At 43.7% G+C, this 23,189-nt stretch overlaps 1 protein-coding gene across 2 annotated transcripts; it reads left to right on the top strand.

Moving 5' to 3' along the window:
- Positions 1-4,150: 4,150 nt before the first annotated feature.
- On the top strand, positions 4,151-23,090 carry LOC119020363 (sodium-dependent neutral amino acid transporter SLC6A17-like). Of its 2 annotated transcripts, XM_037099608.1 has the most exons (13): positions 4,203-4,254; positions 4,328-4,458; positions 8,139-8,580; positions 12,888-13,045; positions 13,763-13,889; positions 15,715-15,896; positions 15,976-16,086; positions 16,171-16,412; positions 16,509-16,701; positions 16,788-16,980; positions 17,255-17,414; positions 17,508-17,670; positions 18,074-23,090. In XM_037099608.1, exons 3-13 carry the CDS (start codon positions 8,298-8,300, stop codon positions 18,488-18,490), a joined length of 2,229 nt encoding a protein of 742 aa, XP_036955503.1. In that variant the 5' UTR covers positions 4,203-4,254; positions 4,328-4,458; positions 8,139-8,297; the 3' UTR covers positions 18,491-23,090. The 2 variants fall into 2 exon arrangements, with proteins under 2 accessions (XP_036955502.1, XP_036955503.1); XM_037099607.1 differs by having other exon boundaries at positions 4,151-4,458.
- The last annotated feature ends 99 nt before the right edge of the window (positions 23,091-23,189 follow it).

The following is a 23,189-nucleotide window of genomic DNA, read 5'->3' as shown; positions in this document are numbered from 1 at the left end:
AAGGGGAGAAACAGGAGGGGAGGGAGGCGGAGGTGGGGGGAGTAAAAAGGATGGGGAGGGGAGAATATAAATGAGACTGGAGTGAAGGAAAAGTACTGGGCGGATGTGGCGGTGCAGATGCAGAATGCATGAGAGCACGTGAGTGGAGAGGGGCGTAAGGGGGGGAGCAGACAAAAGAAAGCGGGTGCTGCAAAGCGGCGGTGGGGGAAGATGAGAAGTTAGAGGCGACTGAAGGTGAACAGCAGGGAGGGCTGGAAACGTGCTGAGAGAGAGAGGGTGCTGACGTCAGACAGCGAGGACCACGGGATTGTGCCACAAGGAAAAGGGTTTTTAAAAAATGTGAAGATAAGAGATAAACTTCACAGAGAGAAAAACGAGTGAAGGAGCATCCACACTGCTGGAGAAATGCTGAAAGGCAGTACATTCAACCCTGATGGGAAACACTGTCGGGGAAGCTTCGCTGCTGTTTAGCTGAGATTTACGCTGAGTTAATTAGTCGTCAGGGTTGAGAAGTAATTGACTAACTGGAGATTACAAAAATAAGTAACTATGATCAGTCCAGATTACATTTAAAAAACATGTAATCAGATTAAAGTTAAGTTAATTTACAGCATCCTCATATTGTAGAATTCATGCAGTACATTCATAGCTTGCGCCAGACATTTTTTTTTTGTAAGGCAGATGATATATTTGTTCTTGACAACCCTCAGCCTGCATTCGCTCAGCGCATCTGTTGCCCGCCTCCTCAAAAAAATAACGTCGCGCGTCCATAAGCTGCAATACGAACATGAGCAGTAGGGGCAGTGCAGGGCCAGTATGGGGATGTGACAGGATCAGCAGCAGGGACAACAAGCTAAGTTGTGCCATCTAGTGGTGCCTTCCAGTAACATTCATAGCTTACAGGCGAGTATGTGAACAGCTACGTTCACGACGCAGCCGGTTGTCTATGCAAGCGTGTGGTTCAACATTGTATCTTCCGCCTGAGGGTTATTTTACTTGACAAAATGCTGAATGTGCAAAATACTTTTCATTTACATTGAAAGTGTTTTGAGGTGTTAATGGAGAAACTCAAACATTTTGGCCCCCTCCAAATTTTAAGCTCCAATTTCTTCAATATTCTACTTTGAAGAAATCCAAAATTGTCGATATTAAATGACGTTTTCGTAACTAATAACAAAAAACACCTTTTGATTTGTAGTCAATAACACCGTCTGCATTTGATCACAATGGGAGGGAAGTGGAAGTATGTGCAATAGCATGTTGGAAGAGGAAGGGGCCCGCTCCAAACTGTTCCCACAAGGTTGGGAGCATGGAATTGTCCAAAATGTTTTGGTATCCTGAAGCATTCAATGTTCCTTTCACTGGAACTAAGGGGCCAAGCCCAGCTCCTGAAAAACAACCCCATACCATAATTCCTCCTCCACCAAATTTCACAGTTGGCACAATGCAATCTGAAATGTACCGTTCTCCTGGCAACCTCCAAACCCAGACTCGTCCATCAGATTGCCAGATGGAAAAGCGTGATTCATCACTCCAGAGAACGCGTCTCCACTGCTCTAGAGGCCAGTGACGGCGTGCTTTACACCATTGCATCCGACGCCTTGCATTGCACTTGGTGATGTGTGGCTTGGCTGCAGCTGCTCGGCCATGGAAACCCATTCCATGAAGCTCTCTGCGTACTGTACTTGGGCTAATCTGAAGGTCACATGAAGTTTGTAGCTCTCTAGCAATTGACTGTGCAGAAAGTCGGCGACCTAATGGGAGGGAAGTGGAAGTATGTGCAATAGAGGCAGCTATGGGTGAGAGGACATGTGGTAAGTGAAGGCAGAACAAAGCTGCAGACCCTCCAGCCCAGATGGGACTGTTCGGTCATTTGCTAACCAGAGAGGGCAGCAGCGCCGCTGTGCCAGCAGTCCCACGGGCCTGCAAGGCTGCTGACGCAGGCTTAATAAATCCTCGAAACATTATGTGAGTGTTTCACTGAGCGACACACCGCTGTCCACTTAGCAGATGTCCTGAAGCATCTGCTACTAGTTTTTGTGGAAGTATTAGTTTACAGTCATCTGATTGTCATGCTCTGTGATTGCAATCCTCGTTTATAAACTGGTTTTATCAGATTTTATTGTTCGGTCGAGCTTGTTTCAGATATGCCTTCCGTTTTCCTCTCTGATATTTCTTGTCAGACAATTTCTCTCGAGAGACGAGGTGATAAAAGGTTGTGAAATCAAATGTGGGGTGAGAAAACACTACAGATCTTTAATCCACAAACAAGGACAAAAGTCTAAAGGGATGTGACACAGTGGATGAGGAGCTATCAGCATAGCACAACTCATGACTAAAAGATTGAAATAAATATTGATCTCCAACCTGTCACCTATAGGTTGCCACAGAAACTTCAGACCCAGCAGGTCACACACTCATTTCACATTGTTCACAAACAATTTATTGAGAGCGGGATGCAGAAAGGAGAGTGCAGAGACAAGGCAAAGTCTGTCATATGATCCTGAGGTTGCCACAGCAACTGCTCCCGGTAGTCAGCTCAAAGAAGGTGCGTCAAAAGCGTCACCGAGCGAGGACCAGATGTAGAAATAGGAAAGACAGATCGGACTCTGAGCTCATCTCGGATGCTACACTCAGGTGTGCGAATAATCTCAAAGAATATGAGATGTGAGCAGTGATTCAAACGCCCCGTAGAGGTCATATGTTATGTAGTCAGTTCAAAGTGTGTTAGTCAAACTGGATTTAGTTCTTAAGGAGAGTAAAAAGTCACGCAATTCCACATATTTGCCCCCCTTTCTTATGTATCATCACTTAGACCAAACTCCACAATGATGATAATGATGCAGATGACAAAGAAACATCAAGAAGCAAGTGAGGAAACGCGTCTGATTAAGACGACCGAGGAGGCAGACGTGGGGGACAAAATAAATCCATACAGTCAGGATGAAAAATGGGCCTCTTCCTCCTCTATCTCGGTGGCATGAAAAAAATATTCTGGCGGCTGGTGCATGATTTATGGTCCCTGGGGTGACTGTGTCTGCTGCAGCCATGTCGCGTGTCCAGCGTCTAATAGAGAAACGACCACCCGGTGAAAGTCCAAAGGTTTTCAGGTTGATGAGGGAGATAAAGCAGCTAGTCAGAGATTAATGAAGAGAAGTTATTGATGAAGAGAATAGACTTCTGTCACTTAGTGGCTAAATAGCATTGTGGGTAATGTAGGCACCAGGTTTTAAGAAGGAAGAAGAACGTTGTGGAATAAAAAAGCTGATATCACTGCTGTATAGATTATGATCAATTGTTTTTAAACTGTCCATAATGAGTCCAACAGTGCAATGCCAGTGGACTACATTACCCACAATGCAGCGAGAGAATTCTGTGACATCACACTATGTCACCATCTCACACATTTGCAAAAATCATGCACAGTGCCTAGTTTGTCTTGTAAGAACTGATGTAGCACAGCTGCTCTGTTGTTGTAAACGGTGCTGACTCAGGCATGTGCGAGCCGACCAATCAGAGCAGACTAGGTATTAAAGAGGCAGGAGCTAAAACAGAGCATTTCTGACAGAGGGGGGGTCACAGTGCTGCAGAACTGGTCAGTATGAGAAAATAAATGGCATTAAAGTATGTAAACATATTCTAGTAGTAACCAAAAACAATATGATGAACCTGAAAATGAGCAGAGTATGTTTCCTTTAAGTCAACGATCTGAGTAGGAGAATGATTAAACACAGAATAACAAGAATAATAACACATTTTCTCTTCTTCAAGTACAAAATGTCCTTCTTTTACCCCCTTCTCTGTATAATTCATTCATTGTCCATGCATTTATGATGAATTTAACTAATTTATTGATGCTCATTCATTGTCCTGCAGCGGGAAAAGGACACAGCTCATCTGTTTCTCCGTGTGGACCCTTAATACTGTGCTCTGACCTCACGTCACTATTACTTATGACCTTTACTGTGTTTTTTGTTTGTTTTGTTTTGTTTTTCTTCTCTTCTATCCTGACAGGGGAGGGTTGAATGGCTTCAATTTTTTATCAATCGGGATGGGGTGTGACGAAAGCTGCGTCACACACTCACTTCCTCAGGTAGGAGTGGATAACCTTGACAAACACGCGCACAGTTTTTGACCCCCTTTCAGCATCCCCACCTTCCCGCGCTGCGATGATGGCCGGAAGTGTCCGACAACAAGTGAGCGGCAGGTGATCGTTTGTCATTGCTGGTAACGAGCGGCTCTCTGTGCGTCACGGTGCGTCCCGGACTCTCCACCCTGCATGTCAATTGTAGGCAGAGCGGCATGTGATGCTCTCTCCGTCCTCCAGTGTCCTGCGAGCGCTCACTCTCAACCACAAGTGCTGGCCAGCGGATGTATTCATGCCTCTCTGCAGATTTCCTCTGACATCTGTGCTCAGAACACAGCCTGGATATTGTTGATCGCTGCACGAGGTTCACGGTAAGAAAGATCTTTTTTTTTTCATTATTATTATTCTAACATCCCTTTAAGAATAAAGGATGTTTATTCCTGCGGAAAGTTCACAGACAGCTGCTAAAGAGTTCCACTTGCTTTTCTTCACGCAGGGCGACGCTTGTTTCGAGTCCTGTCAAGTTGTTTACGATCGTGTAGAATGTGCATCGTGACCGAGGTGGGCTCGGGTAAACACCAGGGGTCAGGGAATAATCGTGTGTGACCTTGGTGGGGGGGGGGTTAAATAAAAGTCGTCGCATCACTCGCGACGAGCGGTGAAGATGAGAACTCTGCTCTCAGCATCAGCACCAGATGTGTCACATGAAGTGCTCCGTGTGGAGGTGCTGATGAGTGAGCGGCATCCAGGAGCGTCACAGCTGCCGTGTGCAGCTGGATGCTGGAGTTTAAAGAGTCTTCATCAAGAAACAACCTGATAATTGATTTGCTGATGCTTTACATCAACAGTGTTTAAAGTTTGGAGATCTGATGTTGCCAGTAGATTTGAAAATTGTGCCAATTCCAGTAAGACAGCTGATTAACCACTAACTGCAGCGTGTGATCAGACTTCGATCAGTAATCGATTAATGAACAAGCCTGGACGTTTAAACAAGACTGATCAGAGAAGATGATACCTGCAGGGTCGGCTCCGGTTCACCCTGCTACATGATGTGATGTGTGACTGGACGCGGGTTGAAACCTTGGCGCTTTCTACCCAAAAATGTAACTTTAGACATGGATAGACATAGACACAGATGATGGCGATTCTGTGGTGTGTTCTCAGTGAGAAGTGGTCAGGCTTTAATCTGCGTTGACCATGTTGTTGCTGGAAAGGCACCAGAGTGAAGAATTAGTTCCTCACAGGGATTCTGATTCAGAAGCATGCTCGGGATAATAAAGCGTGCTGTAGTGGTGTGAGAAAGATCCTCAGTGGTATTTACGGTCACTCAGGTGATCGTGATGTTGCTTTGAATGGTGTGTCTTTGCGAGGGCTGAGACAATAAGTCTACGTTCAGTGATTTTAAAGCCAAAACATTTGGAAAAACTAAACATGTCTTTATTCCAGGATGTCATTTGTGTCATATGTGAAAGGATGTCTTTTGGTATTTGGACTGTTGGTTCTAGAAAACGAGCAATCCAACATTGCGACTGACATTTTTAAACCTTTTTTTTTTTTTTTTTACATTTTAGTAATTGTCAATTTCAGCTGTACCACAGTCAGGCTATAAATCAATATGGTATAGTGATACAATCTCAGATTTTGGATATTTGGATCGAGGGTCAAAGGACAGAGGATGTCGATCACTGTACAGATTGTAAAGCCCACTCTTTCAATGTGATTTCGGGTTATATAAGTCATCCCTAATAAAATGGTGCTGTATTGACATTACCAGTGTGGTAATATCGCGATATTTATGATAATTGTGAATTTAAAAAAATAAATATTGATACTGTTGTTGATAACACTTCCATGGCAATATCAATGAAGATGTTCCTCATCTTTTGTTTATGAGTTCATTGCCAGTAATCGACTGTAATTGGTTTTTTGTGTGCTTTACAGTTACAGTTACAGATTCTCTCCATGCTTGTATTTTGTTGGTAATTCATTCGCCAAAAACAGACAAAAGACACAGTAAACAAAGTTAAAGATAGATTTGATTGCTAGCGCTTTCTGCCCAAATTTCCAGAGATAACACGATAATATCTTTGTCATGAATTCATTTGGCCAAGATAATCGTGGAGTGAAAATCTGATATTGTGAAAGTTCTTGATTGTTAACACCAGGGTACATCGTCAACAAATAGCATGATGTTTGATTTTGTTGCCCAATCCGAGCATTTTCTAAGTGGTGAGGAGGAGATTTCAAAATATTGTGATATATATTGTGTATCGCTATACAGCCTAAAAGTATCACGAGATACTACACGACATGTCCGAGAACATGGAGAACATGGAGTTGTTGTCCTTATACAGAAAATGAGTCTATAGAGCCCCTTCTGCTGTGGATGTGCCCAACTCATCGTGGTTTTAGCAGAAGTGACACACGCTATGTGGCTTGGAGATAGTGGTAGTAATGATGCAAGCAGAATGAGAAAAAATATACAAAGACGAGGCAGAAGGCACAGGTTAAACAGTCATGGGTAAAGCAGCTCTCCCAGTGCTGACAGAGTAGATCATCTTTCGAGGCCGTGCCCAGCGCAGGAGAAAGATCACATCGCAGGCTTCTTCCTGCCGTGTAAAACGTGCCTTCACTGTGGCATGAAATCCCTCCACGCTGTCAGACCGTTCGCCGGCCGGGGTCATGTCAGCTGTGTGTTTTTGGATTATTGGTTGGCTGAGTTGATGTGTTTACAGAGTGCCCCGTGTTTGGCTGGGTGAGGCGGCCCCTGATTGATATTACGTGTCTCGCATACTGTCGGATGGGATTGAATGACAAGACAGAAAAGCAGCGGCGGGGGGCTTTACTGTTAATGCACACAGGATTATGAAGACTTGTGAATGGCTGTGGATTATTACATCATAGGCTCATCTTGATATGCACAGAGGAGGAGATCTGTTGTGGCGGTGAAAAATATGTAAGTGAGGGAAGCAAATGCACAGTCTGAGCACCGGGTAAGGACTCTCCCAGTGTTTGCGGCTCTCTCGTGTCTGGAGTTTGAGTTTGAGTTTTCGTCTGATGTAAGCAGTGACGATGAAGGCTCGTGTGCATCACTGCTGTTGCATCATACGGGAGGTGCAGCATCATCCTCCTCCTTCATCCTGTAACAGGATGATGGGGACTTAATCTGTCACCACTGACACAGACAAACAAAAATCTTCATACACAGTCTTTTTTTTTTCTGTTCTGTCTTTTCCTCCCCGCATGTGAAACAGCGTTCAAACAACCCACCGGCTTCACAGCTTTTACATTTCGCCGCACGTCACACTTTTATAACAGAGAACGATTCACTCAATAAGTAATGAGTCTGCACGGGGGCTCGCGAAGTGGATCAGGAGGAACACATGACGGCACTTCATCCAGAGCATCATGTTCACTTCCTCCATTACGTTTTGGGTCGAACCAACCACTCCCTGAGAGAGAGGGGTGAGGATGGATGTTGCTGCGAAGCTTCCGAGGATTACGGGGGATTTACAGAGAGAGGGGGAAAAAAAAAAAGCTTTGCTAAAGTTAAGCTTTGCGGAACAGGGAAATTAAATAGAACAATTTGCAGGATTGGGAATTTTTTTGATGCAAAAAAAAATGTTGCGTGAGAGACAGAGAGAAGTGGTGGAGGGTTTTTGTTGTTGTTGTTTTTGTTGTGTTCAGTTACAGTGTAAAGATTTCCCTGTTGAGTTTTTTGTTGAAAGTGAAGCTTGAGTTAATACAGAGGTGTGATAAATGGTCTCCTGTCTGTATGTTGACACCTTTCAAGGCTCTGGGGAGACATAACCATGTGTTACAATCCTTATTACAGGCCTAACCAAGCACTAAATGGAGGAATAATTGTGTCAGCACCTGTGTGAAGTCTTATTTAAGGCTCACAGCCTGTAAAAGGAAGCTTAAAACGACTGTACATTATATGATCCCTGTGAAACCTTCTTTTATTTATGGAATGTTGTCTCCAATAATATTTAGACGATGTCCTTGAAACGCACATTCACTGTGTGACCTCTCTGTTCCTCTGATGCAGGACTGAGCCCCTGACCTGAAATCACTCTCCGGCACCTCCCTCACTGCCACATCCATCCATCTCTTCTCACACTCTCTGCCTGTATCACTCCTGTTCGCACCAGTCTCCGTCCCCCTATCTCTTTCTCTCTCCAACCCCCGCCCCCCCTTCCCCACCCCGATGCCTAAGAACAGCAAGGTGACGCAGCGCGAGCAGAGCCATGAGCACGTCACGGAGTCGGTGGCCGACCTGCTCGCACACGAGGAACCGCTCGACTACAAGAGCAGCTCCCTGAACGTCGGAGGGGCCGCCGCGAAGAAAGTCCCGCAGCTGGAGGTGCCCGAAAATGACGGGCGCCCCGCCTGGAACAGCAAACTGCAGTACATCCTGGCCCAGGTGGGCTTCTCTGTGGGCCTGGGGAACGTGTGGCGCTTCCCTTACCTGTGCCAGAAGAATGGAGGAGGTGAGTCAGTGGCACAAAGGGACGGATCACATTACCGTCACTGTGCTCCACAAACGACATCCAACACAGAGTTCCTTCAGATGTTTTGGAAATCACTGACTTCATCTTAATTTAAAGTCCACAGCATTAGAATATTACCCTGACCCCTGTGATGGTTGATAAAAAAAAAGACAATATGGCAGATTTAATGACACTGAGGGACACTGGTGGGGGCTGATAGCTCAAGTTTCCACCAATTTTCTTTACAGATAAACACAGATAACATCGGAATATTTTAAAGATTGTATGATCACATAAAAGATCTCCACATAGTAGGCTGAAGTTTGTGTAATGGATGTGATTTTCCACATATAAAATCACGTCAATACAGAAAACAACATTTTTCAGCTCTTCCTGATCGTCAGAAAACAGCAAAGAGTAGACTAACAAGAGGTTTAATTACTTCATCCTTTGACTGCCACATCTTGTCCAGACTGAAATGTGTCAACAAAGCTGGATTGTCATGAGATTCGGTGCAGGATTTCACATCCTCCTCAGAATGATTTTCAGAACTTTCATCCCTTGGCTTTTTATCTGGTGCTATAATCAGTTTGAGCTTCTAATTTATCTAAAACCTGCTAAACTAATGACATTCCCATCAGCCTCAGCTGTACTTGTATTTACCGCAAATTACCTCCACCAACAAGGTTTTCTTGTCACCCGTGTTTATTTGTTGGTTGGTTTGTCAGCAGGATTTCACAAAAACTACAGAACAGATTTCCATAAAACTTGGATGGAGGATGGGTCTCGGCCCAGAATGGACCCCATCAACTTTTGGTCTCATCTGGATAAATGAATTTTCTAGTAATTGTTTCTCACTTTCTTTAACATTGTGAGATTGGGTGTTTTTCCACACTTTTCACGAATTTCTAAGGGAGTAATGCATGAATCTTGTTCAGATTCATCTATATCCAGCGTATTTAAATAAGTTTTATTTGATATTGGAAAAACTGACACTGTGATACTTTAGTCATTCTAGAATAACAGGGATAAATATGAGGGCGAACATTTGATTAAAGAAACAAAGTAGGCCTGGCTTTGTTTGATCAAGTGATCAAGAGTGATTGGGTTTGGTGTCGGAGATCATTCAATCGGACTAAATGATGTTATGTCAGACAGATGTGTCTTTTACATTAGTCATGGCAGAGGAGACCTGTACGAGTTTTGCTTTTGTATCAAGAAGCACAAAAGTTACAGAGTGATGTGCTTGACTTCACTCAGTTTTGGCCTTTATCAACTTTCAAGTTACACGATATTGTTTCTGTTTTCCAAATTCATTATTCAAGTCAAGACAATTTATTTATATCTCCCAAAGTGACAAATCACATTGCTTCAGGGTCTAACAGTTGTCCAGTTCATGACATCCATTGTCCTTAGATCCATGGTTCGAGTGAAAAGAAAAAGAAAAGATTAAACTTTAAAGGGGGAAAATGGGAGAAGCCTCAGGAAGAGCCACAGAAGAGGGATGTGCAATAGATGTTGCATGTAAAATCCAAGAAAATACAGATTACAGTGACAAAATATCTGATATAGAAATAACATAAAACCTAAAATAAATGTACAGAATGCGCAGAATGTAGATGGATTTAAAAGATCTCATACTTGTCTCATGGAAAAGTTGTGTTTTTACATATGGTAAGAATGAAAAAAAAACAACACATCACATGAAGATGATTCTCGTCCTATTTCTCAGCCCTGTTGAACGCCAGTGATTTGCTGTTGAAATCTTTCCGTCACCAGATTGCTCATGTATGAAGTCAACATCTGTTCAGCTCCTTGTTTGGCTACCAGTCTTTCACTTTTAGCAGCTTAAGAACCTCCAACCATCACAAACTACATGTGATTGCCTTTCAGGGCAGGAGTGCCAAAAGAGCAGCTGTAATGTGCAGAAAACAGCCAAGTCTAAATATAGCTGCACTATTGATTACTACTGCCGGCAGCGCGGGCCGGGCTGAACTGATACCCTGGTACACAGGGAGCTCGATAAAAAATCCTGACTGTAACTGTATAGCGATGAGCTTTTATTTCGGTGCATGTAATCGGAGGCATACACAGTGTAAACCCGTGTCCACTGTAGGGGAGAGACACCTCGACATCACGGGCTGATTGACGTGCTTCTGCTAACGTCGAATCGACTCCTTAAACGTTTGTGTGTTTGCTGCTTTACCGCCCGTGTCTGATTTACGGCCTATAGGCAGGATTTACTGCCTTTACAGACAATTTACTGACACTAGACTCCCAGACCGGTCAGGCTATGTGACCTGGCGAGTGGCCATTTCTCACACCGTAATTTTCTGTCAGGCAGCCAATTACAGACACATTAAAGGCCCGTGTTGTTTGGGATTTATCGCTGTGTGGGCTCCTCTCACCTCCCCGTCACTTCGTCCCTCATTTCTCTCTCTCCATTATCTGTTGTATTTTCACTATATCAAGCTCCGGTTTAAATAACCTGTGATTTAGAGGTTGATCTGACGACCCTGGCAAAGCCCCAACACACCTCACTACATTTTAACCTCACTATCCTCTCTATTTCAGCGGTCTCGATTTAGCCTTTCGCCTCCATCTCTTCTCTCCACCTCATTACTCCTCCCTCTATCAAACGCGTGTGTGCCACTGTATGTAATTCCTGCTTTTGAAGTATTAATAGTAGGCTAGTGCATGTTTTCCTGCTATAAGTCCCGGATGATGACTCACCCTTTGCACATGAAACACAGTTGCGTCCTTATTACGCGTCCCTGGATTAAAGCGGCGCAGGGACAAATTTAGACTTCCATCAAAATTAGAATGAAATTTCCAATAATATTCCTGGTGGAGGCAAGGGCGATTTATAAGAGAGGAGCTGGTGCAGGAGGATAAATATCTCTTATCTTATATTGCAAGTTAAAGCAACATTATGTAACTTTTTGACCTTAAAATAACAGCTTCAAAACATGTTGATGGCACAGTGTCTTGTAACAGGGTGAACGGTGTCTCTGCCTCAGCTATCGCCCCTCCCACACACCGTGCTGATTCGCTAGCACACCGCCAATCAGAATGGTCATACAGCTAGTACACAACCAATCAGAGTATCCAGTGGCTCAGATAGCCAACAGCCAACGCTCTCAGACTTCGCAAGTTGAATCGGAGCAGACGCTTTCCACGCAGTCCCAAAAGCTTCCAGCGCAGCTGAACACACTGAACAGATTTGTTCCCAAACTCGTCCCAGTCTCCCCAAAGGCTTCAAATGGCCAACGGTTGGCCCGGAGTGTTTCAGGCTTTACAGACCTGGGTTTTTATTTATAACAGTGGTGATGTAGATACTGTGGGGGGAGCCAAATCACATAGAAAGCCAATTTCTACATAATGTTGCTTTAAACTTATGAGAAATTGCTGATTTGCTGATGCAGTACTAGTTCTGATTGGTTACACGTCACAAGTAATAATCTGAAAACACTGAACAATCAGAATCTGCAAAGTCACTAGTAGCTAAAGTTATCGGATAAATGTTGGCACTGAAAAAAGCTGAGCAGGTAATCCCTAGTTGGTTCAGACTCAGTGAAAATCCACAGTTTTGTTGAATGTAACTGTTTGTTCCATTTGTTCGCCTGTCACTGTAAGTTCAAGGAAAACACGAGATGATGGGTCAGAGAGTGAGGAAGGAAGTTGGTGAACTAAACAGAAGATGAATAAAGCTGTCAAACATTACCATCTGTTAACATTACTCTGATAGTCCCAATGGTGGTTGTCCCTCGATGCTGCGCTATTAATGTCTTTGTTTTTATTAAGAGACCACTTGCGGCAGAAATGACATACTGTGGCTTTAATTACATACCGTGCAATTCAACCAAGCATGGGGAGTAACGAAGTACATGCAGCAGGATTGTGCAATCAGGATACAAACAAAGGAACTGTATTCTGGTACAGAAAGATGTACTCCTACAACATAGGACTCAACTTTGAAAATAAAGAATGATACACTCGTCTGTAATCACACATGTGCGCACATGACAACAGTCTCACAACAACAACAACAAGTAAATCTGACTTCACAAGTTAAATAAGAGACTATTGTTGATATCTATTATTCTTCATCAGCACATGTCAAAAAGTACAGAAAAGTAATCAAGTGATATTAGTTCAATGTTGTGATACTTGGATTGCGTTACTGACTACATTTATTAACAGGTAAATAAAACCATGGATGTAACCTAATGCACCCATCATTTTAAAGCACAACATGCTGGATTTGAAGGAGGCCTGCAAAAACTGACAGCCTCCCTGTTTTCCAGGCGCCTATCTGGTTCCCTACTTCATCCTTCTCCTCATCATCGGCATCCCGCTTTTCTTCTTGGAGCTTGCAGTGGGTCAGAAGATCCGACGTGGGAGCATCGGGGTCTGGAACTACGTCTGTCCCAGCCTGGGCGGGATAGGAGTGTCCAGTCTGATGGTAAGGGGGGAAAGCACAGATTTTGATCTTATTCAAATGATTGACTGTGAATCAATCAATCTATCTATCTATCTATCTATCTATCTATCTATCTATCTATCTATCTATCTATCTATCTATCTATCTATCTGTCTATCTATCTATCTATCTATCTATCTTCCTTATGTATGTTTATGGAAACATGAAATCAACATGGCAGTGGGCAGGATAAAGTTACAGTAACATCTGGAGTCACCACAACAGCCTTCTCTCTGCCTTGGCGTCGCTTGGGTTTATGGGAGGTATCGACGTGTTTCAGAGTGAAAGGTAGCCTTTCTTTCCAGTTGCAGGGCTGGCGCAGAGGCAGCTATAAATATCTCGTGGAAGATCAGTGTTGAAAAGAGAGCGCTTTAATTATTCATGCTTTCCTCAACCTTATTTAGCTTGTGAGTGTCCTGGCTGGCACGACTGCTCAGAAGACTGACAGCAACGTGGGACATGCAGAAAGCACGCTGCCTCATTTGCATAGTTTCCTCACTCTGTGCAGATCTCATTATACAATGTAGAGGAGGTATATAGCGCATGACACCTTATAGTTAGGATGTCTTTACTGTTATGTATGCTGGTTGTTTACGTCACCTAGAAGAGGGAATTCTGTGAAATGTCTACAAACAAACAATAGTTAACCATCTGTCTGTCTGTCTGTCTGTCTGTCTGTCTGTCTGTCTGTCTATCTAGGTATGTGGCTTTGTGGGTCTCTACTATAATGTGATCATCGGCTGGAGCATTTTCTACTTCTTCCAGTCCTTTCAGTATCCTCTGCCATGGAGCGAATGCCCGATCAGGAGGAATGGGACACTTGCCAGTGAGTGACATTTAATGTTAACCAACAGACAAAGAAAGTTATTTATATACGTATGTAGCATCTTTCGAATACAGAGGCGATTTACAGACATTGCTTTACATGGAGCAGATAAATATTTCAGAACAACATTCAAAGACACAGCGAAGAGAAAAATTAATCAAAGTAAAATTAGACACACACAAAGTACACAAAGTAAAACTGAGGCTGGCAGGAATGGCATCCAATGTTTCCCATAAAATTAAAACTGTGAACCTCATGGTGGCACTCTAGAAACACCGAACACCAAAGTGAGCAGGATCCAGACCTCTGGAGCCATATCAAAATACTCAGATCCTCTGTGTTGTGCGGCCCACAAAGAGTTCACACTTGAGACTTCTGCCAGTTAATAATCTAATTGTGGGGCTCTTCAACTTTCCAAATTGGTCACATACCCTCTCAAACAGAGAATGAGGTTGTGGTTTGTTGTCATATTTAGTTATTACCATCGCAACAACCCTGACGTTCTGGAAAGATCAATATAACTAGCAGTGATTAGCAATAGCATCAATATTAGCAACTCATACAACTTAACCCTAACCGTGTTAAACTTTCCCCTCTGGTCCGACTGCCAACACCTGTCTGCAGTGATCGCACCCACCATCGCTCTCTCTCTCTCTTTCTCTATATAAACCAAATAAGCGATGACGCAAGATTCCACTATAGTCACACGTCATTGATCCAGTTTAGCAAAAGCTGAAATTTTGTATCTTTGAGCAAAAATCTTTAATTATTCTTAAAAAATATATATTTAGTGAACAGTGTGACTCATTTGTCATTGTAAGGAAAGGACAGAATAATATGAAACATAAAAATGTCAAATTAAGCTGTACTTAAATGGTTTCTATTACTGACCAGTTTGTGTATGTTTTTGTTTATTACCCACTTACTGAATCAAATGTTGTCACAGCAGATGATGCTATCATTTAATATCAAGAGTGCATACATCCATTCGTGTCCTTGTTATAGTCAGTCCCTGTCTATGGTCCCCAGAGTTATTCCTCATTGGGCCACCAGGCTACAAGCTCTAGGATTGAACTCGCCTCGCGTGAAGCCCTGCAGCTTCCTCCTTTATCGACACACCTGCAGTAAGCAGATCAAACAGACTGTGTTAACTCGCTTACAACTTTCTGTCACGACATAATCCAGATTAAAACCCTCTGGAGTTTGATTAGGAGCGATAATAACATAACCCCCAGGGGCAGCCAAGAAACACTCAGCATGTGTATGACTCAGCCCTGCCGAGGCTGCTGGCAAACAGACGGGGAGCAGAGATTCAGACTGAAGGACGCTGACGCTGAAGGACAGCAGTAACAGAAGCACTGTGAGTGTGTGTGTGTGTGTGTGTTTGTGTGTGTGTGTGTGTGTGTGTGTGTGTGTGTGTGTGTGTGTGTGCTTCTTATACATCGGCACCCAGAGTGACACATAATGCATCACAAAGGAACCTGACAGTAAATCATAAGTGATGAATTAAGATTGTCAAACATCTATGAAGAGCTGCACACAGTATATATGTCATCTCTCAAAGGTAACTAAGAGGATGTCCTGCGTGTGCACTGTAAAAATCTCAGCTGTTCGGAATTGGAGGTTCACGCTCGGCATACTAAGCACACAGATGACCTTGTTGAGCTCCCCGTACATCTGAGAGGTGTAAACCAGATGGGAATTGAGATGTAGACCCTGAGCAAACATCCTCAATCTCATTATATTCCTGGCCTCTCTGCGACACCTCAGCCTCACTGCTGCATCTTCACACCCATTTTCTCTGCCTCCCTCTCCCCCCCTTCAGTTGTGGAGCCAGAGTGCGACAAAAGCTCCGCCACGACATATTTCTGGTACCGCCAGACTCTGAACACGACCAGCACCATTGCAGAGAGCGGTGGGCTCAACATCAAGATGACTCTCTCTCTGCTGGTGGCCTGGATCATCGTCTGCCTCGCCGTCATCAGAGGAATCGCCTCCTCTGGGAAGGTAACGGAGAGGATGGACGGCGCGACGAGAGAAAAATATGACGTGTTTCCGTTTCCTGACTGTATGTTTTGTGTCACAGGTGATGTACTTCAGCTCTCTTTTCCCCTACGCGGTGCTGTTCTGTTTCCTGGTCAGGGGTTTAATGCTGAAGGGATCAGTGGACGGTATCGCTCACATGTTCACCCCCAAGGTGAGACTGGCAGAGCTGCTTCTTCCCCTTCGTTGACCATGTCTGGCAAAAAAAATACTGACTATCCCTCTCTGCCTGTCACAGCTGGAGAAGATGCTGGAGCCCCAGGTGTGGAGGGAGGCAGCCACCCAGGTCTTCTTCGCCCTGGGTCTGGGGTTCGGAGGGGTCATAGCGTTCTCCAGCTACAACAAGATCGACAACAACTGTCACTTTGACGCCGTGCTCGTCTCTATCATCAACTTCCTCACTTCTATTCTGGCCACGCTGGTGGTCTTCGCTGTGCTGGGCTTCAAGGCCAACCTCATGAATGAGAAGTGTGTCGTAGAGTAAGTTTGCGTCTGCAAAAACAAACCCTCTGCTGGCCACCATGGTTACAGTCCTCATGTCATAAACTTCATGATTTTGTCCTTTTACTCCGGAAGGAATGCAGAGAAGATCCTGGGATACCTCAACTCCAACGTCCTGAGTCACGACCTGATACCTCCACATGTGAACTTCACCCATCTCACCACCGCAGACTACGCTGAGATGTACGGCGTCATCAAGACAGTGAAGGAGGGCAGCTTCGCCCAGCTGGGTCTGGAGCCCTGCGTCCTGGAGGACGAGCTCAACAAGGTGAGTCTACGTCACAGTCCTCCTCCGACACAGATCCTTAGGATGCTCCCACCTGATGACGCACCTCCTCTGCCGTCTCTCTGCAGGCAGTCCAGGGCACAGGCTTGGCCTTCATCGCCTTCACGGAAGCCATGACCCATTTCCCGGCATCTCCGTTCTGGTCAGTCATGTTCTTCTTCATGCTCATCAACCTCGGGCTGGGCAGCATGATCGGCACCATGACAGGCATCACCACACCCGTCCTCGACACCTACAAGGTCCAGAAGGAGCTTTTCACAGGTGAACCTCCACAATGACACCCTATTATGCTAATAGTTGAAACTCCTTATTCAGCACAGCATCAAAGCACCACAGGGAGCGGGCTGCATTAGGAGCTGTATTATTGCTCAGAGTGTACTGAATGCAAAAACACTTGCAGGAAACTAAACAACTTACCAACAATAAAGTAATTTTATTTTCCAGTTTCTCATCTATCAGAGCAGAATCTTGTCCATTCCTCATCTTTAACTCTGAATGAGCACTAATTCCTCATCGTCTCTGGGTTTTGTTTCAGTGTGTTGCTGCATCGTGGCCTTCTTCTGCGGACTGTTGTTTGTTCAGCGCTCAGGGAACTACTTTGTCACCATGTTTGATGACTACTCTGCCGGACTGCCTCTCACCGTTGTGGTCATCCTGGAAAATCTGTCTGTCGCTTGGATTTACGGCACGAAAAGGTACGACCGTGAGTCAGAACGGGAGCATTAAAGTGTGAAATGATATAAAGATACGCGGTCCTAACTGTAATGTTGTTGCTCTGGCTTCCTCAGGTTCATGCAGGATCTGGAGGACATGTTGGGTTTCCGACCATTCAAGATTTATTTCTACCTGTGGAAGTATGTCTCCCCTCTGTTTCTCATTGTGCTCATCTCAGCCACTGTCGTAGAGATGGCCATCAGCCCGCCAGGATACAACGCCTGGGTGGAAGAGCTGGTCAGTCTGTGTGTGTGTGTGTGTGTGTGTGTGTGTGTGTGTGTGTGTGTGTGTGTGTGTGTTTTCAGCTGTCTTCATTTCAGGTTGAGGTTTTGCTTTTTTCTTTTTGCAATTTTTTAGATTTGGCTGTTGACAGCTCTTTTTTGTCACTTGATCGTTAAGACTCCCAGAGACAAATGTGTCAGGAGTTTTGTTTAGTTACATTGTCTTGCTCAATATACATCACAAACATCAAGAAAGACGTCACCTGATCCCAGAAAAAGTTAAGTTTTTAAACATCATATGCATTTTTAGCCTACTTGAGGCGAAAAAATGTTTTGAAACTCTCCAGTTAGAAAATCCTTTTTCTTTCGATTTTCTTTTTAAATGACACACGGTCACTAAACCCTGTGTGTGTCTGCAGGCTCAGGAACGCTTCCAGAGTTACCCTCCCTGGGCTCTGGCCATGTGCTTCGCTCTGATCATAGTGGCCATGCTTCCTCTGCCCCTCGTCTACATCGCCCGTCGCTTCAACCTGATATCAGACGGCTCAAACAAGCTGTCTGTCTCCTACCGTAAAACCATGATGAAGGATATGTCTAATCTGGAGGAGCAGGACGAGGCCAGATCCATCCTTGGCGCCAAGCCCGGCGAGGCGCCATCATCGGGGCCAGCGCGCAAAGCCTACCTAGCTCCGGGAACGAACAAACCTCTGGACCCCAACTCCCTGTCTCCAAACAGCTGCTACGGTACGGGCTACCAGAACGCTGCCATCAGCCCGACAACACCGACCACACCTACCACGCCGACCACACCTGTCACACCAGAGTCTGACTCTTGACTGCAGTCCAAACACCTCTCTGACACCCAGTCCTGTAGCACCGTTTACCTTTCTGCCATAAAGTCTCCACCGGGGGTCACTGCAGCGCAGAGTCTCCCTAACGCCACCCGACTTACACCACAAAACTGTACGTAGCCGCCCTCGCTTCACAAAATAACACCAAGGAACCATCTGCAGCAGGAATAACAAGCTCAACACTGAAATCAGGGTGAGATTGACAGACTGCACATCTGTAACCTGTTCTGTGTTTACCATCACAGGTTTTTAGATGCAGCTCTGCGTGCTTTTCTTCGCCTTAGCATAACGATCCTCAGCAGACACACATCCTTCCCACCGCACACACACACAGCTGAATGCACATCCCTGTCTGCTGCACAGTGCAGGGGAGCTGAAAGTATGAATGTAGAGGAGCCAGCAGGGTCCTGCTGATTGAACAGGTTTTCACTCAGTACAATGGCACAGTGAGCCGAGATGAATGTGAGTTTAATCAAGTTGTGATTTAAAGCCTGTCAGTGTTTGCGTCACTGCCTTCCATTACTGGTACTGTGCGTCAGAGCCACACAGTCTAACACAAAACACGATTTTTACGGGAGACATATTATGTTTTTCGGTTTTTTTCCTTTGCTTCAGTGATTTTCCAAAGTTCTTGTGCACGTTGAAAAACCTTGAAAGTAAAAAAGTCCACACTAACTGACTGAAGCTCCTCTATCCCACAGAAAACACTGCTCCTGGAACACCTTGTCAGTAATCCAGCCCTTTAATTCTGTGACTTTGTGACATCACATTACGTCACCATGTCACATGTTTGCATAATTTGGGCCTAGTGGCTAGTTTTCAGCTGCTTTGTTGTTGTTAGTGGAGGGTCAGCTGCGTGTCAGCTGACCAATCAGAGCAGACTCAGTCAGATCAGGAGGGGGGGCCTTAAAGAGACAGGAGCTAAAACAGAGCATTTCAGAAAGAAGGGGAATACAGAGCTGCAGTACGGTACCGTATGAGAAAATTGATGTGGTCTTTCAGCATTAAAGTATGTAAACCTTTTTCAGTAGTAAGCACAAATAAAAGTATGAACCTTAAAATAAGCATAATATGTCTCCTTTAACTATTAGATCTTGAGCAGTGATTTCAGTGAGTAGACAGAGTATGTCTGACACACACTTCTAACGCCCTGAACAAGAAAACACAAAGCTCTGTGTGTTGTAAGCTATGCTCAAGGCTGCTATAAACATGTCCATTCACTGTATGTTTCATCCTCTTCCGTCCCCCCCATTCACTGCAGTGTTTTGTGTGTAGTCAGTATTGTTCTCCCTCATTCTGTAAACAGCAGTGTACATGATAGTGATACACTGTAGGATACTATAAGTTTTGTTCTAAACGCAGTCAACCACTTCACATCGTGTTATAACTTGCGGGAATCGCTCATTTCAGTTTCTCCACCAAAGAGTAAAATCATAGACAACAAAAACACTTGAAATCCACATATTCATATGACAGAACAACAGAAAGGACACGTTGCATTATGCTGATGGTGATCCACAAAGAGCTTGTTTTAATTCTTGACTTTTGAGTGCAGCAAGAGCAGACGCGTACAACTCAGACTAGAGTATGGATTTTTTAAATGTCTCTATCTGATGCATTACAGGGCTGCACATTTGAGAAAGTGCAATGAGTGCAACATTTTACATGTAGCCGCCCAGGGAGGAAGATAAACAAAGGACAATTTTCAGCCCTCGCGAACAGCTAAGTCTTCAGTAACAGAAAGCACAGCTTGTTCACGTGAATTTGAAAGAAATGCCTGCTCCTTGCTCAACGCAATTCGGACCTTCCTCCTAGAAAAGCACAAAACCAATTTTAAGCAACTGCTGCGCACAAGTGAGTTACTAACTTTAGGTGTTCAGCTGGTGGAATGGATTGCTGCTGTTCAATAAGTCCCACGCGATGATTAAGCAATACTGGAGCACAAACAAAAATGCACAATGTTCACTATGGACCAAAAAAAAACAACTAATGAACATGAAATAGAAGAATCAGCTTTGGACCAAAAGATTAAAGGAATTTAAGAAACAAAAATGAAAATGGTGGAATGGTACAAACTTTTGTATGTCTTGAACTCTTTCATGCACAAACAAAAAACATAAATGCACACATGCGCTCAAACCCCACACATGCACACTGTTTCTGTTCACGTGTGGTATAATAAACCCCTGAGTGTTAATTACACAGACAGTAATGTCACACCACGTTTCCTTTGTGATGCAGATCTGTGACTCCTGGTTGAACTGCTGTTAAACCAGCAGACAGTCTGAACGGGTGAAGTTAAGACGGACATGTTTCATTTTTGCACACACCGATTCTGAGTAGTTGTGCAAAACTGTCTTCAAGTTCAAACTGAGCACATTCAAGTTCCTTTTACATGGAAGAGGATACGTTTATTTATTTTTTTATCACGATATTCAAAGCCATGGTGTTAAGGATCTAAATGGACTATATTTATATTCCTGTATATTTGCGGTGTGTGTAGGTGTGATGAACAACAAAGATTTATCTTTTAAAAGTGACCAGTATATATATATATACTGTATATTTTCATCTTGTGTGAAGCTTATTTAAATTGTATATTTAAAGACTTATCTATTTTGTAGTTTGTGTAGCTAATTCTTGTTGTGGGATGTGAAAATGCTGCTGGGAGCTGGAGGTGATGTGTCATGTGAAGTGTAGCGTTATGTGGGCCACAGCTGGTTCTGCGTTGTGTTCATGAGGGCTGTGTGTTCCTCTGGCTGCACCTGGTGTTAGGATACGTCCACTCCCCTGCCTCCACTTTAGCTTTACTGGTCTACTTGTTTTTAGCCGCACTAGCACCACCTGCTCTGACGCAGATCATTTACCATGAATCCCATGACTTCTCATGTGGCGCCACCTGCAGGTCAAAATGTCCTCCTGCCCAACGCTTAAATTCACAAAATAATTGAGTCAGCTTCAGTTAAGAACGCTAAGATAGTATGCTAATGTGCCGTTTGTATAAAAACATGCAAACTTCCTTAAAATTACATGCAAAATATTAGCATGTCAGAAAGACGATTAGCATGCCTAAATGTTACAGTGAGTATCAGCAAGCTAACAATCCAATTGGATGCTAACATGCTAGCATGTCTGTTGAACGCTGACAAGCTTTCAGCTGGAAATCTGCGTTGAGACCATCCCAGCATAATGTTACCGTTATTCCAACTTGAACATGTTGGTTGCCTGACCATAGTCTTGTGGTCATTCAACAACATAAATTATCTTCTTTTGCAGTAAAGTAGCTCCCTGCAAGACCTCTGCTTTGGCACAACCTGCAGGGCAAAAGTTCCTCTTGTTCAGCAGCTGCAGGTGCAGTTAAGGTGAATGCTAAGAGAGCCTGCTAACAAACGAATTGTATAAAAACATACCAACTTGAAAATGTTATATTTCTTATAATATATATTATAATATCAAATAATTCCAGACAGTCTCAGATATACTTGAGATGAATGCCAGGATAGCATGCTAACAAGCTTAATGTAGGAAAACAGACCAGCAGGAAATGACATGGTAAACATTAGCAGGTTGGCAAGATCATTAGCACTGGCGTACCCCCACAAACAACATATTAAAGTTATCAGCATGCTAGCACAGTCAATAGTTATGATAGCTTGTTAGCATATTAACATTCTAGCATACCAGTTAATATGGTAACAAGGTTTCAGCTGAGCTTCTGTAAACTAACTTTGACTACATTGAGTTGAGTCTGTACTCAAACACAAAAGATTCTTAAAACAAATGTGTCCCTTAAACTTTCATCAATCTGTCTGTGTGTGTGTGCAGAGCATCGCCGTCCTGCAGGGCTGCTAGTGTGGCTATAAACTTTAATTGAAACTTGTTTCATCTCTTGTCTTGTTTTTAGTCTGTGTGAATCAGGCACTTCCTGCTGAGAGTGCATCGTGTAGAAATCTCCCCGTTGTCCAAATCTGTAAATAACCTTGTGTAGTCAAACTATTCTGAAGATAGATTTTATCCGTGTGAAGTATATCAATGTCTTAAAGTGACTGTTTTAGCAGTAAATGTAACATAAAGTAATAATGAATGTGATTAATGCACTTTTTTTCACTAGGACCGCAAAAAAAAAGTTAGCATTTGTTCTGTCCTCATAGCAGTAAATTCGAGGTCTGTGTAAAAGCAATATCCAGTTAATAAACTGAAGAATAACTTAGGCTGAAAGACACATTAGTGTCAGTCATAGCAATGATTAGGAGCTGCCCCTTGTAGCCAAAGGGATGTTCGACTCTTCCTTACAAGTGCTGGAGTGTGTGCATATATATGAAAAAAAAATATGTGTGTGTGTGCGTGTGTGTGTGTGTGCGCGTGTGTGTGTAAACTACATATTCCTTCTTGTTACCTGTGGGTGCAGGGCCTTACTGAGCACACGTTTCAAGCACTGTCTGTACAGGAGACACGTTTAGAAAATGTCCTTTTACAGCTTCTCTCTCTCTCTCTTCTTTCCTCAGTCACGTTATGATTGTATGAGACTGATGAATTATTGTTAAAAAAAAATCGTGTACATCACCACAAATGTTAATAATAAAGAGTGGACAAGCTGCTGTCAGATTCCTGGCTGTTTGTGTGTGTGTGTGTGTGTGTGTGTGTGTGTGTTTTGTTGTTGTTTTCAGATTTAAAATTGAGTCTG

The sequence above is a fragment of the Acanthopagrus latus genome, chromosome 6, assembly GCF_904848185.1.
Source record: "Acanthopagrus latus isolate v.2019 chromosome 6, fAcaLat1.1, whole genome shotgun sequence".
In the NCBI taxonomy this organism is placed as follows: domain Eukaryota; kingdom Metazoa; phylum Chordata; class Actinopteri; order Spariformes; family Sparidae; genus Acanthopagrus; species Acanthopagrus latus.
This window is presented reverse-complemented; position numbering and strand designations above follow the sequence as displayed.